This window comes from Populus alba, chromosome 3 (genome assembly GCF_005239225.2).
Source record: "Populus alba chromosome 3, ASM523922v2, whole genome shotgun sequence".
In the NCBI taxonomy this organism is placed as follows: Eukaryota; Viridiplantae; Streptophyta; class Magnoliopsida; order Malpighiales; family Salicaceae; genus Populus; species Populus alba.
In genome coordinates this window covers 18,137,832-18,151,944 of record NC_133286.1, presented here as the reverse complement: position 1 = coordinate 18,151,944, position 14,113 = coordinate 18,137,832, and the positions used below count along the sequence as shown (strand labels likewise).

The 14,113-nt window shown below is 33.3% G+C and overlaps 1 protein-coding gene and 1 non-coding gene across 2 annotated transcripts; both read left to right on the top strand.

Moving 5' to 3' along the window:
- Positions 1–5,503: 5,503 nt before the first annotated feature.
- Positions 5,504–6,839, top strand: LOC118054400 (ethylene-responsive transcription factor LEP). The gene has a single exon (XM_035065968.2). The coding sequence runs from the start codon at positions 5,664–5,666 to the stop codon at positions 6,540–6,542; it is 879 nt and encodes a 292-aa protein (XP_034921859.1). The 5' UTR covers positions 5,504–5,663; the 3' UTR covers positions 6,543–6,839.
- Positions 6,840–11,314: 4,475 nt separating this feature from the next.
- TRNAA-UGC (transfer RNA alanine (anticodon UGC)) lies at positions 11,315–11,387 on the top strand. The gene has a single exon. It is a non-coding gene; the product is annotated as a tRNA-Ala (tRNA).
- Positions 11,388–14,113: the final 2,726 nt, after the last annotated feature.

The window sequence follows — 14,113 nt, the reverse complement described above, 5'->3', positions numbered from 1 at the left end:
TTTCAACTTCTATAACGGGGTGGGTCTGGCATTAACATTGCGAAATCATTTTAATGTGATGGTGCCACTAAAGTCTTTTGAGTCAAATATTATGTTGTTGATTGTTCCTGAATCAATTATCTAATCATTGTACGTCTTTGTGATTAATAACAAGGAAAATTGAACCACAGTCACCACAATCATTAAAAGTAGTAGGACCCTCAATTAATAAAGTTAAAGAATTTTCTATAGGCATGAAAGATAGTTTTTATCCTAAGTGTTTAGGTTTTATATTCATAAAAATAGCTCAACTAAATCCACCAATTTTCTTATATTGCTTTTAAGTTCTTAAACCCCCCTACCAATCCAAATACCCAAGGAATATGAAACATATCTCCTAAGTATGCTTGGGATTTTCACAGTGTGTGCATCTATTTTTTATTATACAAGCTGGGGGAGACAGATAGTAGATATATTTTTATCATTAGAGATATTAAGTGCTTCTTTTCTACTTAAATACAACCATTTTAATTAAGTAAAGCATATAGGCCAAGTATATATTTGGGCTCATGTGAAGATAACTCATTTGAGAAAAAATATATATAACTACTTCTTATTTAAACAAAAATCACCCAAAAAATTATTATGAGAAATTATAATAGTCATTCATTGTATAAGCATCATGGTTGTTGTGATTGGGCTTTATATCTTTCTCATTTAGTTATCATTCTAATGATAACACTTCTTAACATCACAACTATCGAGAGTCCTTTTTCTAAACTAGTGTATACAGTTTTTCCACCATGAAAAGTGGTTGTAATTGAAGAATACTAGCTTTAATTTTATCTATTCGATTATCCAAACCATTTAAAAAGGTATAAACCTTGTCCTCTTGTTAAATTGAATTGAGTTTTTTAATATTATGATTACCAATCCTAGGATTAGGTCGTCAAAAATCAATTTCCCTTTATAACCTTTACATACTATTATAGTAATTTCTAGGGTTTCACTATCATATCTCAATTGATTCTGTAAGATCCTACATCGGCGGGTGAGAGGTGTGTTGTTGGCCTTATAAGTGGTGACGGTTGCCAACTTGTTATACGCGTTTTGGGGCGTCAGGCTCAGAAATGGGCTCGCGTCACTAAGAACAAAACCGTAAGGGCGGTAAGGCCCAAAGCAAACAATATATGGCAAGTTGGGCTGGGCCGTTACATTTGGTATCAGAGCCGATCTCATTGGCTGTCCGATTGTGCCGACGGGGTCGTCGGGCTCCTTAAGGGGGGTGGATTGTAAGATCCCACATCGGCGGGTGAGGGGTGTGTTGATGGCCTTATAAGTGGTGCTGGTTGCCAACTTGTTATACGCGTTTTGGGGTGTCAAGCTCAGAAATGGGCTCGTGTCACCAGGAACAAAACTGTGAGGGCGGTAAGGCCTAAAACGGACAATATATGGCAAGTTGGGTCGGGCTGTTACAAATTCACTCATTTTTTTCAATTTATACACTCAAGAAGTGGCAATTCCATCGATGTATATTACAACAACTATATCACATATTTTACTATAGGAAATCATATAAAATTGTTAATCAGATTAGAATCTATTAAGTTGATTAGCCATTCTTTAACAAAGAAATTTTCATTCTTTTATTTTTTAAAATTAGGGTTTGTTGATTTAGGTTGTGAAAAATCCTCAATATTTGCATGTCTTTGCTATGAATATACATCTCAATAGTTTGGGATCATAGGACATAATTAGTACTACTCAATTTGAAACAAATTTAGGCAGCGTGATGTTCATAGTTTTAGGTTCATAGTTTTAGGTTTGTGTTTGGTGTAAAATTTAGGTCATCCTATATATCTAGGGTTTGTTGTGGGGCAAGGAGTTCCATTGATTAAAAAAAGAGAGAAAATATTGAGTTCCATTGATAAAAGAAATAATATTGTCTTCTTAGAGTAATTATAATATTTTCATATGATATTAGACTTCTTCTCTAATACCATGAGAAAATATCATGTGAAGCCTTAATCATATTCATTGATATAGTAGAATAATACATATATTACAAGGTAGTAAATATCTCTAGGATATTATATAATTATATATTGATTCATAGACTAAAATCATGAATTACAATTGATTAGTATATTCTAAATAAAGTGTGTGTGTATATATATATATTCCTATAATTTTTTAAAATTAATTTCCTTTTGGAAACTTATTCTAAATAGGGTTGATTTTCGGCCCAACCATATTAACCGGACACATACTTGCCTAGATAACTTCTTGTTGTCCCTTTTTGTCAATGTTGTTATCACTTCCTAGGAGTAACGTTAACAAAATCATAAAGAGATAGTAACTAAATTATAAAGAGATCAGATAGTAAAACAATAACAATGCTAAGAAAGACAGAAAAAAAAATATGTTTATTTACATAACAATGGGTGTGAATCCTTTCCAATCCAAATCCCCATGCAACAGTGGTCACTTAACACAGCTTTATATAAGTTTTTGTGCCCGATTGCAATATAAGTATTCCGGCCATCCTCAAAAGTCATTGTCCATTTTTGACCTATTGTGACCTCGATAACAAGTCGGAAACAAATCTTGCCAACCTAGCAGTTTTATGAGTTCTTTTAGTGTGACGATTAGACTTAAAGTTTATCACATCTCTTCAACTTGGGATGCTGAAGTTTCCATTTTGTTTGAAAAACTTTGAAGCGGAGCCTCTAGTTTTCAAAGATGCCATCTGACGACTATACACCTCGGTGATCATTCATGTTCCAATTTTGACCAAGACTTGCCTTAAAAACGGGAAAAACTACTGATAGCTGCTGCATGCGAGACCGTTTGTTTGTGTGTTTGTGTTTATGTTTTAATAGTATTTTTGAAAATTTTAATTAATTTATTTTAATTTTAATTTATTTTTTTTATGTTTTTATATTGTTTTAATGAGCTGATATAATTTTTAAAAAATTAAAAAATTTTATTTTATTTTATTTTCAAGTAAAAAATATTTTGAAAAGTACCTACTATTATAATACCAAACATGCTCTGAATATAAAAATAAATATTTGGGTAACTAGGTCCGCTTTTTTTTTCCTTTTTAGTTTTTGGTGCTAGCTAGATAGGTCTCTCAAATATTTGACTTCAAGAAACTGAATCCTATAAGAAGACGAGCACCAATTACAATTGATATCGAGGAGTTTCTTAATCGAATATCATACGAACTTTGAATTCCATCAGGCCGAGTCATGCTAAATTCTTCTTCTTCTATTTTATATTAATATATAGTAAGTAGGTATTCCTAGTGATTGTTTTGGTCGAAAAAGCAAGCCAATCTAAATGTCCTCTCATCACATGCAACCCAACATGCCTTCCCCTCGTTTGGAGGCCTCCGAGAGAGTTCATATCTACCAATCCTCCAATATCCTTCACAAAATTATAAAATTATGAAAAAGATATTAATTAAAGCAAAGTCATTAGCTTTGAAAAGCTGCGTGGGAGAAGGATTATGGAACGCGGTATCATTATATTTGGATGCACATGGCTGAGACAATCATATTCCCTTTGTGTTCCACGTAAAAGGCTCCATATGCATTACTATAGAGTATAGGGTAACATGACCTTTTATCCCAGCGTGCATTATCTACCTTTGTATAAATTATATATGTGGCATACCTGAAGGAGAAGGGGGAGGTTCTTGTCACTTCAATTAAACCTGTTGTACAATACTTACAGTAGTAGATTTCATGTGTTTAAATACTTAATTGTCAGAAGAATTGTCTCAATACGAGGCTTTTAAGATGATTTTATATCCTTCTAACATGTATATATACTCTTAAATAAAAAGAATTTAAGTTTAAAATCTGGGTAGAACTCAAAATTAAGAATAGAGATAGTGAAATTCAACTTGTGTGATTGATTATAATCATTAAAATTCTAATAATATATCAACGAGCCATCTTAATATAAGAATTTAAGTTTAAATTAGCTGACGAAACCTTTGAAATATTTATATTACTATCCAACCCCTAATAATTAAAAGTCTAGTTTCTTAATAGGTGTATATATATTTGTACTAGCTCATGTGTGGAGAATTAATGTCACGAGGTTCAAGAAGACAGCACCATCAACCCTTTTTAACACTTCAATGAAATCATTCAGAACTACAGAAAAATTTATTATATATAGTCGGTAATAAATTACGAAAGAGAGAGAAAAAAAAAAAAAAAAACCAAATCTAATTGTGCTGGGATGATGAGCACTCACGACCGATCGAATGATGATGGGAATGATAGTTTGATTTGCTTCCATGAATCGAGCAATCATATGGTGCAGGTTTGGTCTTTATCGGAACCTTTTAGGGTTTTGAATAAAGTACTTCTTCAAAGGCATGAATGCTCTTAATAATAATAATAATACAAGTCATTTGGGATTACCATCCATGATTAGTCCCTGAATCAGTGATTTAATTAAGCAAGACCCTTAATCTCACTCACTGATCAGGAGTCCTCGTATGACGAACTTTTATTTAGATATGCTAATTATAACTCATGATATAAGGAAATAAATCAAATCCAATAATCAGATGGAACTTTAGGAGGAGATGAACTTGCAAGAAAAGTACCTGTTCAATGTGGGAGCCAATGATTGTCGTGAAGCCATGCCCATTATTACATGCTTCACTGGGTAGGGATCGACAGCGGATTTAAAAAAAAAAAAAAAAAAAAAAAAAAAAAAAATCCTTCTTGATCAATGGGCGCCACATCTCAGCACTCTACGCATGCAGTCAACACCCATCTCATGCTTTGCATTAACAAGGGAGTTAGAAGTATATAAAGAATCAATTATTAGTCGAGTATTTAATCTCATGAGATAGGTCACAAATAACCCTGCTGAGTTCAAAAGAAAAATTAAATCATGTTAATTATTACATGAGAGCATATAGACAATAATTAACCACTATAAATACAGTTTGGTAATCGAAAATCGAGATGTTTGTAAGTGAAAGTTCTTGCTTCCAGCTGCCCGGATAAGACTTACAATTCATGGAAGAAAATCAACCGAGTTAAGAAGTGATCCACATAAAACTTCTGTTGATCTTAGTTTCAAAATAACTAGCTCACAGGGCGAGCGTCGATTATAAGCAATAACAGCCAGTGATAAATCGAAAACGATTAGCCTACTAAGTGATTAATAATTAATTAATGATGACAAGGATAGGGTGAGATTCATTAAATCACAGGAATTTCATGCATCAATTAAGCATAAGTGGGCCCACTCTCAAGCATGAATTGAAGTCATCAATTATTATCATCATGTGGTAACAGAAGATATGTTATTGATACCACTAGTATACATGATGTATGTATGTATGTATGTATGTATCGAGGGGCATCTGTGGTAATTACATTAAAAAAGAAAAGGAAGGATAGTAGCTATCCCAAGCACAAGAACAGTCTCTCCTAAATCCTTATTTATACTGCCAACATGCAACGCCCCATAAACAAGCCCTGCAGTTTATTCATTATTCTCCCCGTCATTTCTATATAATCTTGCACAAGAAGAGAAGCGCTACTCTCTCTCTCTCTCTCTAGACACAGAATCTCTCTTTAATTTTAGCATAAAATCTTATCTAAAACCAACTTATATATCCTTTTTTTTTTTTTTTTTCTTTTATCATGGATTTTACCCACTCAACAAAAACCAACTCTACACCCTCTCCTTCGAAGAACAAAAGAAAGCAGCAGCAGAAAAACCAGAACCAGCAAGAACAACATGAGGTAAGGTTTTTGGGGGTAAGGAGAAGGCCATGGGGCAGATACGCTGCAGAGATAAGAGACCCTTCAACAAAAGAGAGGCATTGGCTTGGTACTTTTGACACCGCTGAGGAGGCTGCCCTGGCTTATGACCGTGCAGCCAGGTCCATGCGAGGCTCCAAAGCCCGCACCAACTTTGTCTACTCGGACATGCCTCCTGCCTCCTCCGTCACTTCCATTATCTCACCAGACGAATCCCAACATGACATCTCAGCCCTCTTTGCTCCTCCTCCCCAAAACCATGCTCATCAAAACGACACCAACTGCCAAAAGCTCTACTTCTCTCAGGATCAGTACCCCTTCAATGCTTATGCTTATGGTAACAGTAATAGCAACTTGCTAACAGGTGGAGAAGGTTGGGTTCAAGGATGTGGAGCTGGTGCTGCAGATGGCCCTGGAGGGTCTTATGAGCCCAATAATGCTGGCAGTTTTGGGGTCGCTACTGAGCCCATCTATTTCTCTAACAAGGACAATATTGAGCTCCCACCTTTGCCTCCTGATGTCAACTCCAGCTGCTATGGGTCTGATATGGATCATGGATTCTGGAACGACGCAGGGTTTTTTGGGTTTCAAGAGGAACAGAAAAATAACGGTAATGGGCTTGAGATTAGTGGATCAAGCTTGGGTTTTGATTCAAATGACTATGGGCAGCATGGCTCGTTATTTGAGATTATGCCATCGGTATCGGACACGGTCACAGACGAGCTTGATTTGGGATCATCATCCACCCACTACTTTTAACTTCCATGCTAGCGCACACATATTTATAAACCTACCTATCATAAAATTAATCAGTGTTTTGGGTTGTTATGGGGGATGATGATGGTGTTTTTTGTTACTATTATTATTATTATTTATTTAAGGTTTCTTGTCTGTAATCTTGCGTGGAAATGTCAAAGGTTTTTAGATATGTCATGAAAAGTTGGAGATGCAACAGTTTGTTATGAAGCCCATCGCATCCATTGAGCACTGCTTTTGATCAATGCGTATGCCATTTTTCTGGATTGTAAATGTACAACAATTTGCTTCATATAAAGTCCATTGCACTTCTGTTGCTCCACATAACCTTCTTCTAAATTTGTTTTGAATCAATGATAACGATTTCTGGATAATTTAAGATAAAAAAAAAAGGAAGCAAGGGTCAGCCATTATATGCAAGACGAGTCTGTGTAGTAGATGAAGTCAACCACCTGCACACAAGAGATAGGGAGACTAATTAATAGAAGATCTTGAACATCCCGAACTTTTGTGTATTTTATTCTACAATCTGGGCTATCCATGTAGCTCAGGGTCCTATAAGCTCCATAAGCATGTGTACAAATCTCTCTGTCACACAGTACGGGCAAGGATTAAAGCGAAGTCACAGCTCCCAACAGGCACCGTAGGGATTTTTCCTACTATAGGCAGTGTAGTGGCTACATTATATTCCAAACATGTGGATCTTTATGTGAATTACATGAATCTGATATCCTACTGCTTTGGCTGTATAGGATAAACTGTTCCTCCAGTCTTAGTAAACAGTTGCTTTTTCCATATTCTATTAGCAGCTCGAGCTCGATCCATTTCCCACTTGAATCTACAGAAAAAGTAAGGTTCTAAAATGGAAATTGTACCAAATCTCAACACATAATTATTTCCTATTTGAATTGACAAAATGATATAATATACAAGTAGATATACAAGTATTGATTTCTAAAATAAAAAATGTTCTGTATTGTAATGCAATTCAAAAATATTTTTTAGTTGAAATATATTAAAATACTTTTTTCCCAGATTTTTTTTCTGCCGCCGCAGCTTTGAGAGAGAGGCAATTCAGGACCGCTTCAAAGGAGGGGAGAGGAATTGTCCAGCCTGTGGAGAGGAGCTCCCATTTTTCGAGCTGATTCCAAATGTTAACCTTCGAAGGTCTATAGATGAGTGGAAGCAAAGAGAGATGGACTTAAAATTTCAAGCTGCAGTCTCAGGAATCAGTAAGAATGACCTTAGAGAACATGAAATTTCTGGTGGAAATTCCCCATTATGCTGTCAAATTTGCAGAGGGTAGACACGTTCCAAAATTAGTGGAATTTTTAAAGTACAAGAGACCGAACACCTCCGCAACTCTGAAATGTCTTTACTGCCTAGCCAAGCACTGTGATAATCACAAGGTACGCAAAGCTTCAACACTGACTATCTTTCGTTTCAACTTTGACCTGTTGAGTATCTTTGTAAACTCTTGTTATGTGGAATTGAAGGAAGCCATAGTAAGAGCAGGTGCGGGTCGGCGCATTGTTAAGCTGATTTGCAGAGGTGAAAAAGGACCAGATGCTATGGCAGTTTTGTTGCGGTTGTCCAAAACAGAAAGCTCTTAGAGAGGAATGTTAAGCTGATTTGCAGAGGTGAAAAAGGACCAGATGCTATGGCAGTTTTGTTGCGGTTGTCCAAAACAGAAAGCTCTTAGAGAGGAAATGGGGAAAACCAAAGATTGCAGATCCTCTTTTGGTTTCTTTGCTCCATAATGACAACCCAGATGTCTCGCAGAAAGCCCAACGCATGTTGAAGAATCTTTCTTCCAACACATCCTTCAAATGTTTTTTAAAAAAATTATTTTTTAGTATTTTTGAATTGTTTTAATCTATTAATGTTAAAAATAAATTAAAATTTTTTTTAATATATTTTTAAACAAAGAAATTTTTTTAAAAATAATTATTATATTCTCAAACACCCCTGTAATCAAGACGGCAAAAGCTGGATATTTTCAATCATTTGTTGCTCATTTCATCCAAGTTATTTTCTTTTTGTTATCTTTTTTTTAAAGAGACATATTGATAAAATAACATTTATAATCTAAAATCTTAATTGGTTTATATTATTTTTTAATACACCATTTTAAACAAAAATCTTTTGAGATACCATATATTAAAGAATTATCTCATCTTAAAAGAGATATGATTTGATTTATATTATTCTTTATTCACACTCTCAAGTAAAAAACTCTGAAACTTAAGTTGTTAGGTGAGGTCTCAAGATATAATTTATATTATTTTCTAACACACACCCTAAGCACTTAAAAGAGATATAATTTAATTTATATTATTTTATAATACAATCTTTCAAGTTCTTTGAACTTGAAACTTACATCTATTTATATTATGTAATGCTTAATTTTTATTAATTAGAAAGGAGGTGGTATACACTACCTAATGCTTAATTTTTAGTTCTTTAATTTTAAAATTTACATATGCCTACACTAATTAGTGCTTCATTTTTATTAATTAGAATATGAATGATCAACATTATCTAATGTTTAATTTTTATCTTTTGGACTTGAAACTTACATATGTTCATATTATCTAATATTTAATTTTTATTAATTAGAATTAGGATGGTGGAATTTAAACTCATAATCACTTAATTAACAATGTTTTAATACTCAAAAACTTAAAATTATTAATACGTATTTGGGAGTGTGGTTGTTGTTGCTTTTTAAAGTGTTTTTCACTTAGAAAAGCATGCCAATAATATTTTTTTTATTTTTTAAAAATTATTTTTGAGATCAGCACATCAAAATGATTTGAAAACATCAAAAATATATTAATTCAAAACAAAAAATAAAATAAAAAATTTTCAAATTTTTTTAAAAACGTTTTTAAAAAGCATTCCCAAACATCCTTGTAAGAATTCAAAATATAATTTATATTGTCATGCAACATTATTCCATGAGCCAATCAACTAACACTTTCATGGAGGACCACGAGAAAGCAGAGCATGGATGGCTGCTGATTTGATAAAGATGCAACTTAAAGAAAATAACATTAAGGACCTGGAGGATGGACAATTTATACAAAATCTGACACGGATGCTCAATTCAAATTCTCCAGCATACAAATCAGCATGCCTCAAACGCATTAAGAAGCCACTGCTATACCCTCAGATTGTAAAGCAGCTTCTATCAGACTCTGTGGTGATACCGCTTCTGCTAGGCCTCATCTCATTTGTACGATCTGATACACAATTGAAACAAGAAGCTGGTGAGATTCTTGCTCTATTGGTCGGAGCCTGCCAGCATCCTGAAATTCGAGATACATCAGGTCGGAAGGAGCTGCAATCAGAGCACAACGTAAGTCTCTTTCTGCAGTTTGTCAACATTTCTGATCCTGAAACTAAGATTCAGTTCTTGCACCTGCTAGTTGAACTCAGCTCTCAATCTCAGACAGCTCAAAATCTAATCCGACCGGATAGGTATGCAGTTGCCCAGCTCTTCGATTCGGTGGTTGGTGATCAGCGTGAGGTGAAAAGGTGGGTATTGAAACTCATAAGCTGTATTTCTGGTAATCATCCTGATGGAGTTCCGCTCCCACCATCTCCTTCTACAGAAACTGCCATCAACACCTTTGCAGACATTCTACCTTGTTCACTGGATGTCGAAGAAAGGTCCATTGCTGCTGCAATCATCAGCCAGCTTCCCAAGGATGATATCATTATTGATGAATTACTGAAGAAATCAGAAGCATTAAAAGCCATCCGTGAGGTGATTTGCACAGAAGAGGAATGTGAGGCAATCCGAGCATTTGATAATCACCCCATTTTCTCTCCTCTTCTTTTTCTTTTTTGTGATCTTCTCCCTCTCTCTCTTCTAACAACATCCGGGAACTCAAACTTGAAAAAAAAAAAATTTAAGATTGAAATGTAAAATTAAAAAAACTACTAAGACCAAATAAATGCTTAAGGTAAAACTTTAGGGGTTAAACTGAATTTTTTTTCTTTTCACGTAATTTAACTTTTTTCTCTCTCTTTTTTTTTTATTTTTTTATTTTGTTTTCACTGTATATGTATAATTCAGTTTAGGGATTTTCAAAGATACTATACGTAAGTGAATGTTTAAAAAAATAATAATATAATTTGAAATGATAAAATTAAAAAATAAAATAAAAAATAGTGCTTTTGACCATAGTTTTTAGACTCGGTCCAGTTCAAGGTTTAGGTTCCAGTTTTTGACCGAGTCATCAAATCGCCCGGGTCAAAATAAATTTTTAAAAATCAAAATAACATCATTTTAATAAATAATAAAAAAAAATCAACAGGTTATAACTGAATTTTTTATTGGATCAGTCAAGTTATGCCTAATTTTTTTCTTTTTATTTTTTCTTCGATTCAATCTAGTTTTAGTTCTGAATCAACTAGATGTTGGATTGATATATCATTCCAACGAGGTTTTAAAATTATACTTTCGACTATCGTGTCTATGGATATATAAATTACAGGGAAAAGACATCCTCTATTGGGATGTAATGCCGGTAGTAATTAACAGACAAGCTTGATGTCGGTGTCAATATTAATATCGTTTTGAAGTGTTTGGAATTCTTTTTACTTTTTAAGGACTAGAACCATGATTTCCATGTCCACCGCTGAAAGCTTGAACAAAACAATGTCTCTAGATCATTACAGAGGTCTCACTAAGCTGGCGAACCAGACCTGCCATGTCCCACTCTCTCATTCAATAACTTTCAGTCAGCGGAGTACATTTATAGAAAGGGGATGTAGCTCAAATGGTAGAGCGCTCGCTTTGCATGCGAGAGGTACAGGGTTCGATCCCCTGCATCTCCATTTTGTTTCCTTCTCCCTCATAATTTTATATTTTCACTCCCCGGCAAACAAACCCTCTTATTTCATGCTCTATGATTATTTTTGGTGTCACTTTTGAAATTCTATCCTCCAATTCCTTGGTAAATCTGTTGAAAAGTTAGTTAATGATAAGTTTTATTCCTTTTTAAATAAATGCTATAAAGATAAGATAATATTCCAGCTTCTTCTTTTCATAAAAATACAGCATTCATGGATTATAAAAATCAAATGATTCTTTTAAAAAGTTCAGATTCACAATCTTTATTTTGTATTATATATATTCCTTGGTAAATCTGTTAAAAAGTTAATTAATAATAAATAATGAATTTTTATTTATTTTTAAGGAAATGTTATCAAAATAAGGTAATATTCTAGTTTTTTTTTTTCATAAAAGAATAGCATTCATGTATTATAAAGGTCAAATGATTCTTTTAAAAAGTTTAGGTTTATAATCTTTATTCTGTACTGTATATATATTTTCAAAGCATTTTTCTTTAAAATATTATTGTATTTTTAAAAAAAATATATATTTATTTAAACATCAAATACTCCCTAAATTCACATAAAATAATCCTTCTCAGATACCAATAACAACTATCTTAGCTTACCGGGTGCCTTGGCTACGAAGAGAAGAAAAAATTATTTGAATGAAAAGATTAATTAATTATAATATATATCATTAATTCTTATTCTTAAACTACTTAAATGATTTTAGGACATCATCAAATGCAAAATAATTAATTTAATTGGGTTGATAATCAAGTTTATAATTCCTCGAATTTAATATGTCACGAAGCTCTAAGGAAAAAAAGGGAAAAAAAAATCTCTAAAAATATTACTTCGCATGTAATTGTTTGCATATGTCCCACTGCGTTGGCACCGACTAGAAAAGTGGGACTCTGGTGAAGAAAATGCGCTCTTGTGAGCCAAGGAACCCTACTGTCCTCTATAAAGCTGGTACGTAGCGAAATTATATGTTCTAGTGGTCCATGTATGAGGTTTTGTGTGGACATAATGCTCCATATAAATGACTTTATATTAAAGAAAAATATAAAAGAGAATATCTGTGAGAAAGCTTCTCATGCAAAGCGGTTGAAGATATTGTGGAAGCCATTGAAAAGAAGAAAAAAAAATAATAAAAATGGAACTCTCTTGTCTCACAAGAAGCTCTGATACCATAAAAAAAAAATATAAAAGAGAATATTTGTGAGAAAGCTTCTCATGCAAAGCGTAAGCTGAGAGTTCTTGATTACTAATGTATATATAGACTTTACAATGTAGAAGAAATATTCAGAAGGAAAGTTACAAATAAAGTAGTAAAATTATACAGATTGTAATTTCTATTTTAGTGCTATTACATAGCTATTTTACAGGAATAAATTGCTGGAGTAGATTGTTGAGCTGATTTCCTATTATGCAGTGATTGGACTCCTTGAATTACTATTCATGATTCTTCTATTTCTGGAAAGACAACAACATCTTGGTCAACTGCCTTTTCACTCCATTCTATAGTCTCAAGATGGTTGTTAATGGGTGGATTATGTTTAATATATATCACTATTTTTTCAGTTAATGAAAAAAGAAATATCCAGCAGTCGGATCTGAGAAGAATTGGAGAGGTGGTATTTTCTGGCAACACCTGGTCATGCTATTCCACGGCTTTCTTGAACTTCTTAAGTTATATGTATAGCAGCACCTCTAGGAAGTTCAAGAAAGCTGTGGAAAAACATGGCAGTTTCAGGGTTTTCTTTCTTTCTTTCTTTTCCCCCAGCTCTTTGCTTGTTGTGATGGACGAGGATATTCAACATCTCTTTCCTCCGAGCGATGATCGATCCAAGAAGCTTTTGTCATCTTTCTATCTGCATGCATGGATTATGGTATTTGATTCTCTTGTGAATCGGACCCTTTTTTTTTTTTTTCTTCATGCATTGGGTTTTTTTGGGGTAATCCATGAGAACTCTCGTGTTTCTATGAGAAGACGTGGTTTTTTTATGCTGGTTAGGAATTTAGGGTATGGTTTTCCTGTTGAATTCAAGATATAAGGAAAACTGAATTCGAGTATCACAAAAACATCAACTTCAGTAGTAAGAAATACTTGACTTAGGATTATTAAAGATAAAGGGATCAAAACAAAGAAAAAAACAGGAGAAAAATTAATTGCTACCGTCGGTTAAGGCAACTAAGAAAATACTCCATGTACTTTCAGAATCTTAAAGAAGGAAAGAGAAGGAATTGATTTGGGAAATGTGGTGTTTTTGAATTTTTAGATTTATGATCTATGAATTATTACTTAATTAGAGTTTAGTATTTTTTTTAATGACCAATTGGAATTTGATAATAACCAATTACTATTTTTTTTCACTAAACACATGGTGAGATATATATACTATAAATATGTATCTTAATTGTGATCTTCTATTAATTTATAGAAAAAATTGAAATATTTTGAAAACGAGTTCCTCTAATTTGATAAATAGATTAAAATATTCTCACAGATCCAGCATTACGCAAACTTTATTCCACTTTAAAAAAAAAAATTCTTAGTATTTATAAAATAGTTAGAAAATTAAAATTTAGTTCAAATAGCACTCAAACTCTCAGAGGATAGAGATTTTAGGCTTTGCGTTGAACTCACATGCACACACCCTGAACTTGGAGTTTCTAAGTAAAATTGACTTTTAATTATGGGGTCCAAGTTTGGGCTTATT

What these genes read in the sequence shown, in the direction of transcription:
- LOC118054400 (XM_035065968.2), top strand. Translation starts at nt 5,664, where the DNA reads ATGGATTTTACCCACTCAACAAAAACCAACTCTACACCCTCTCCTTCG.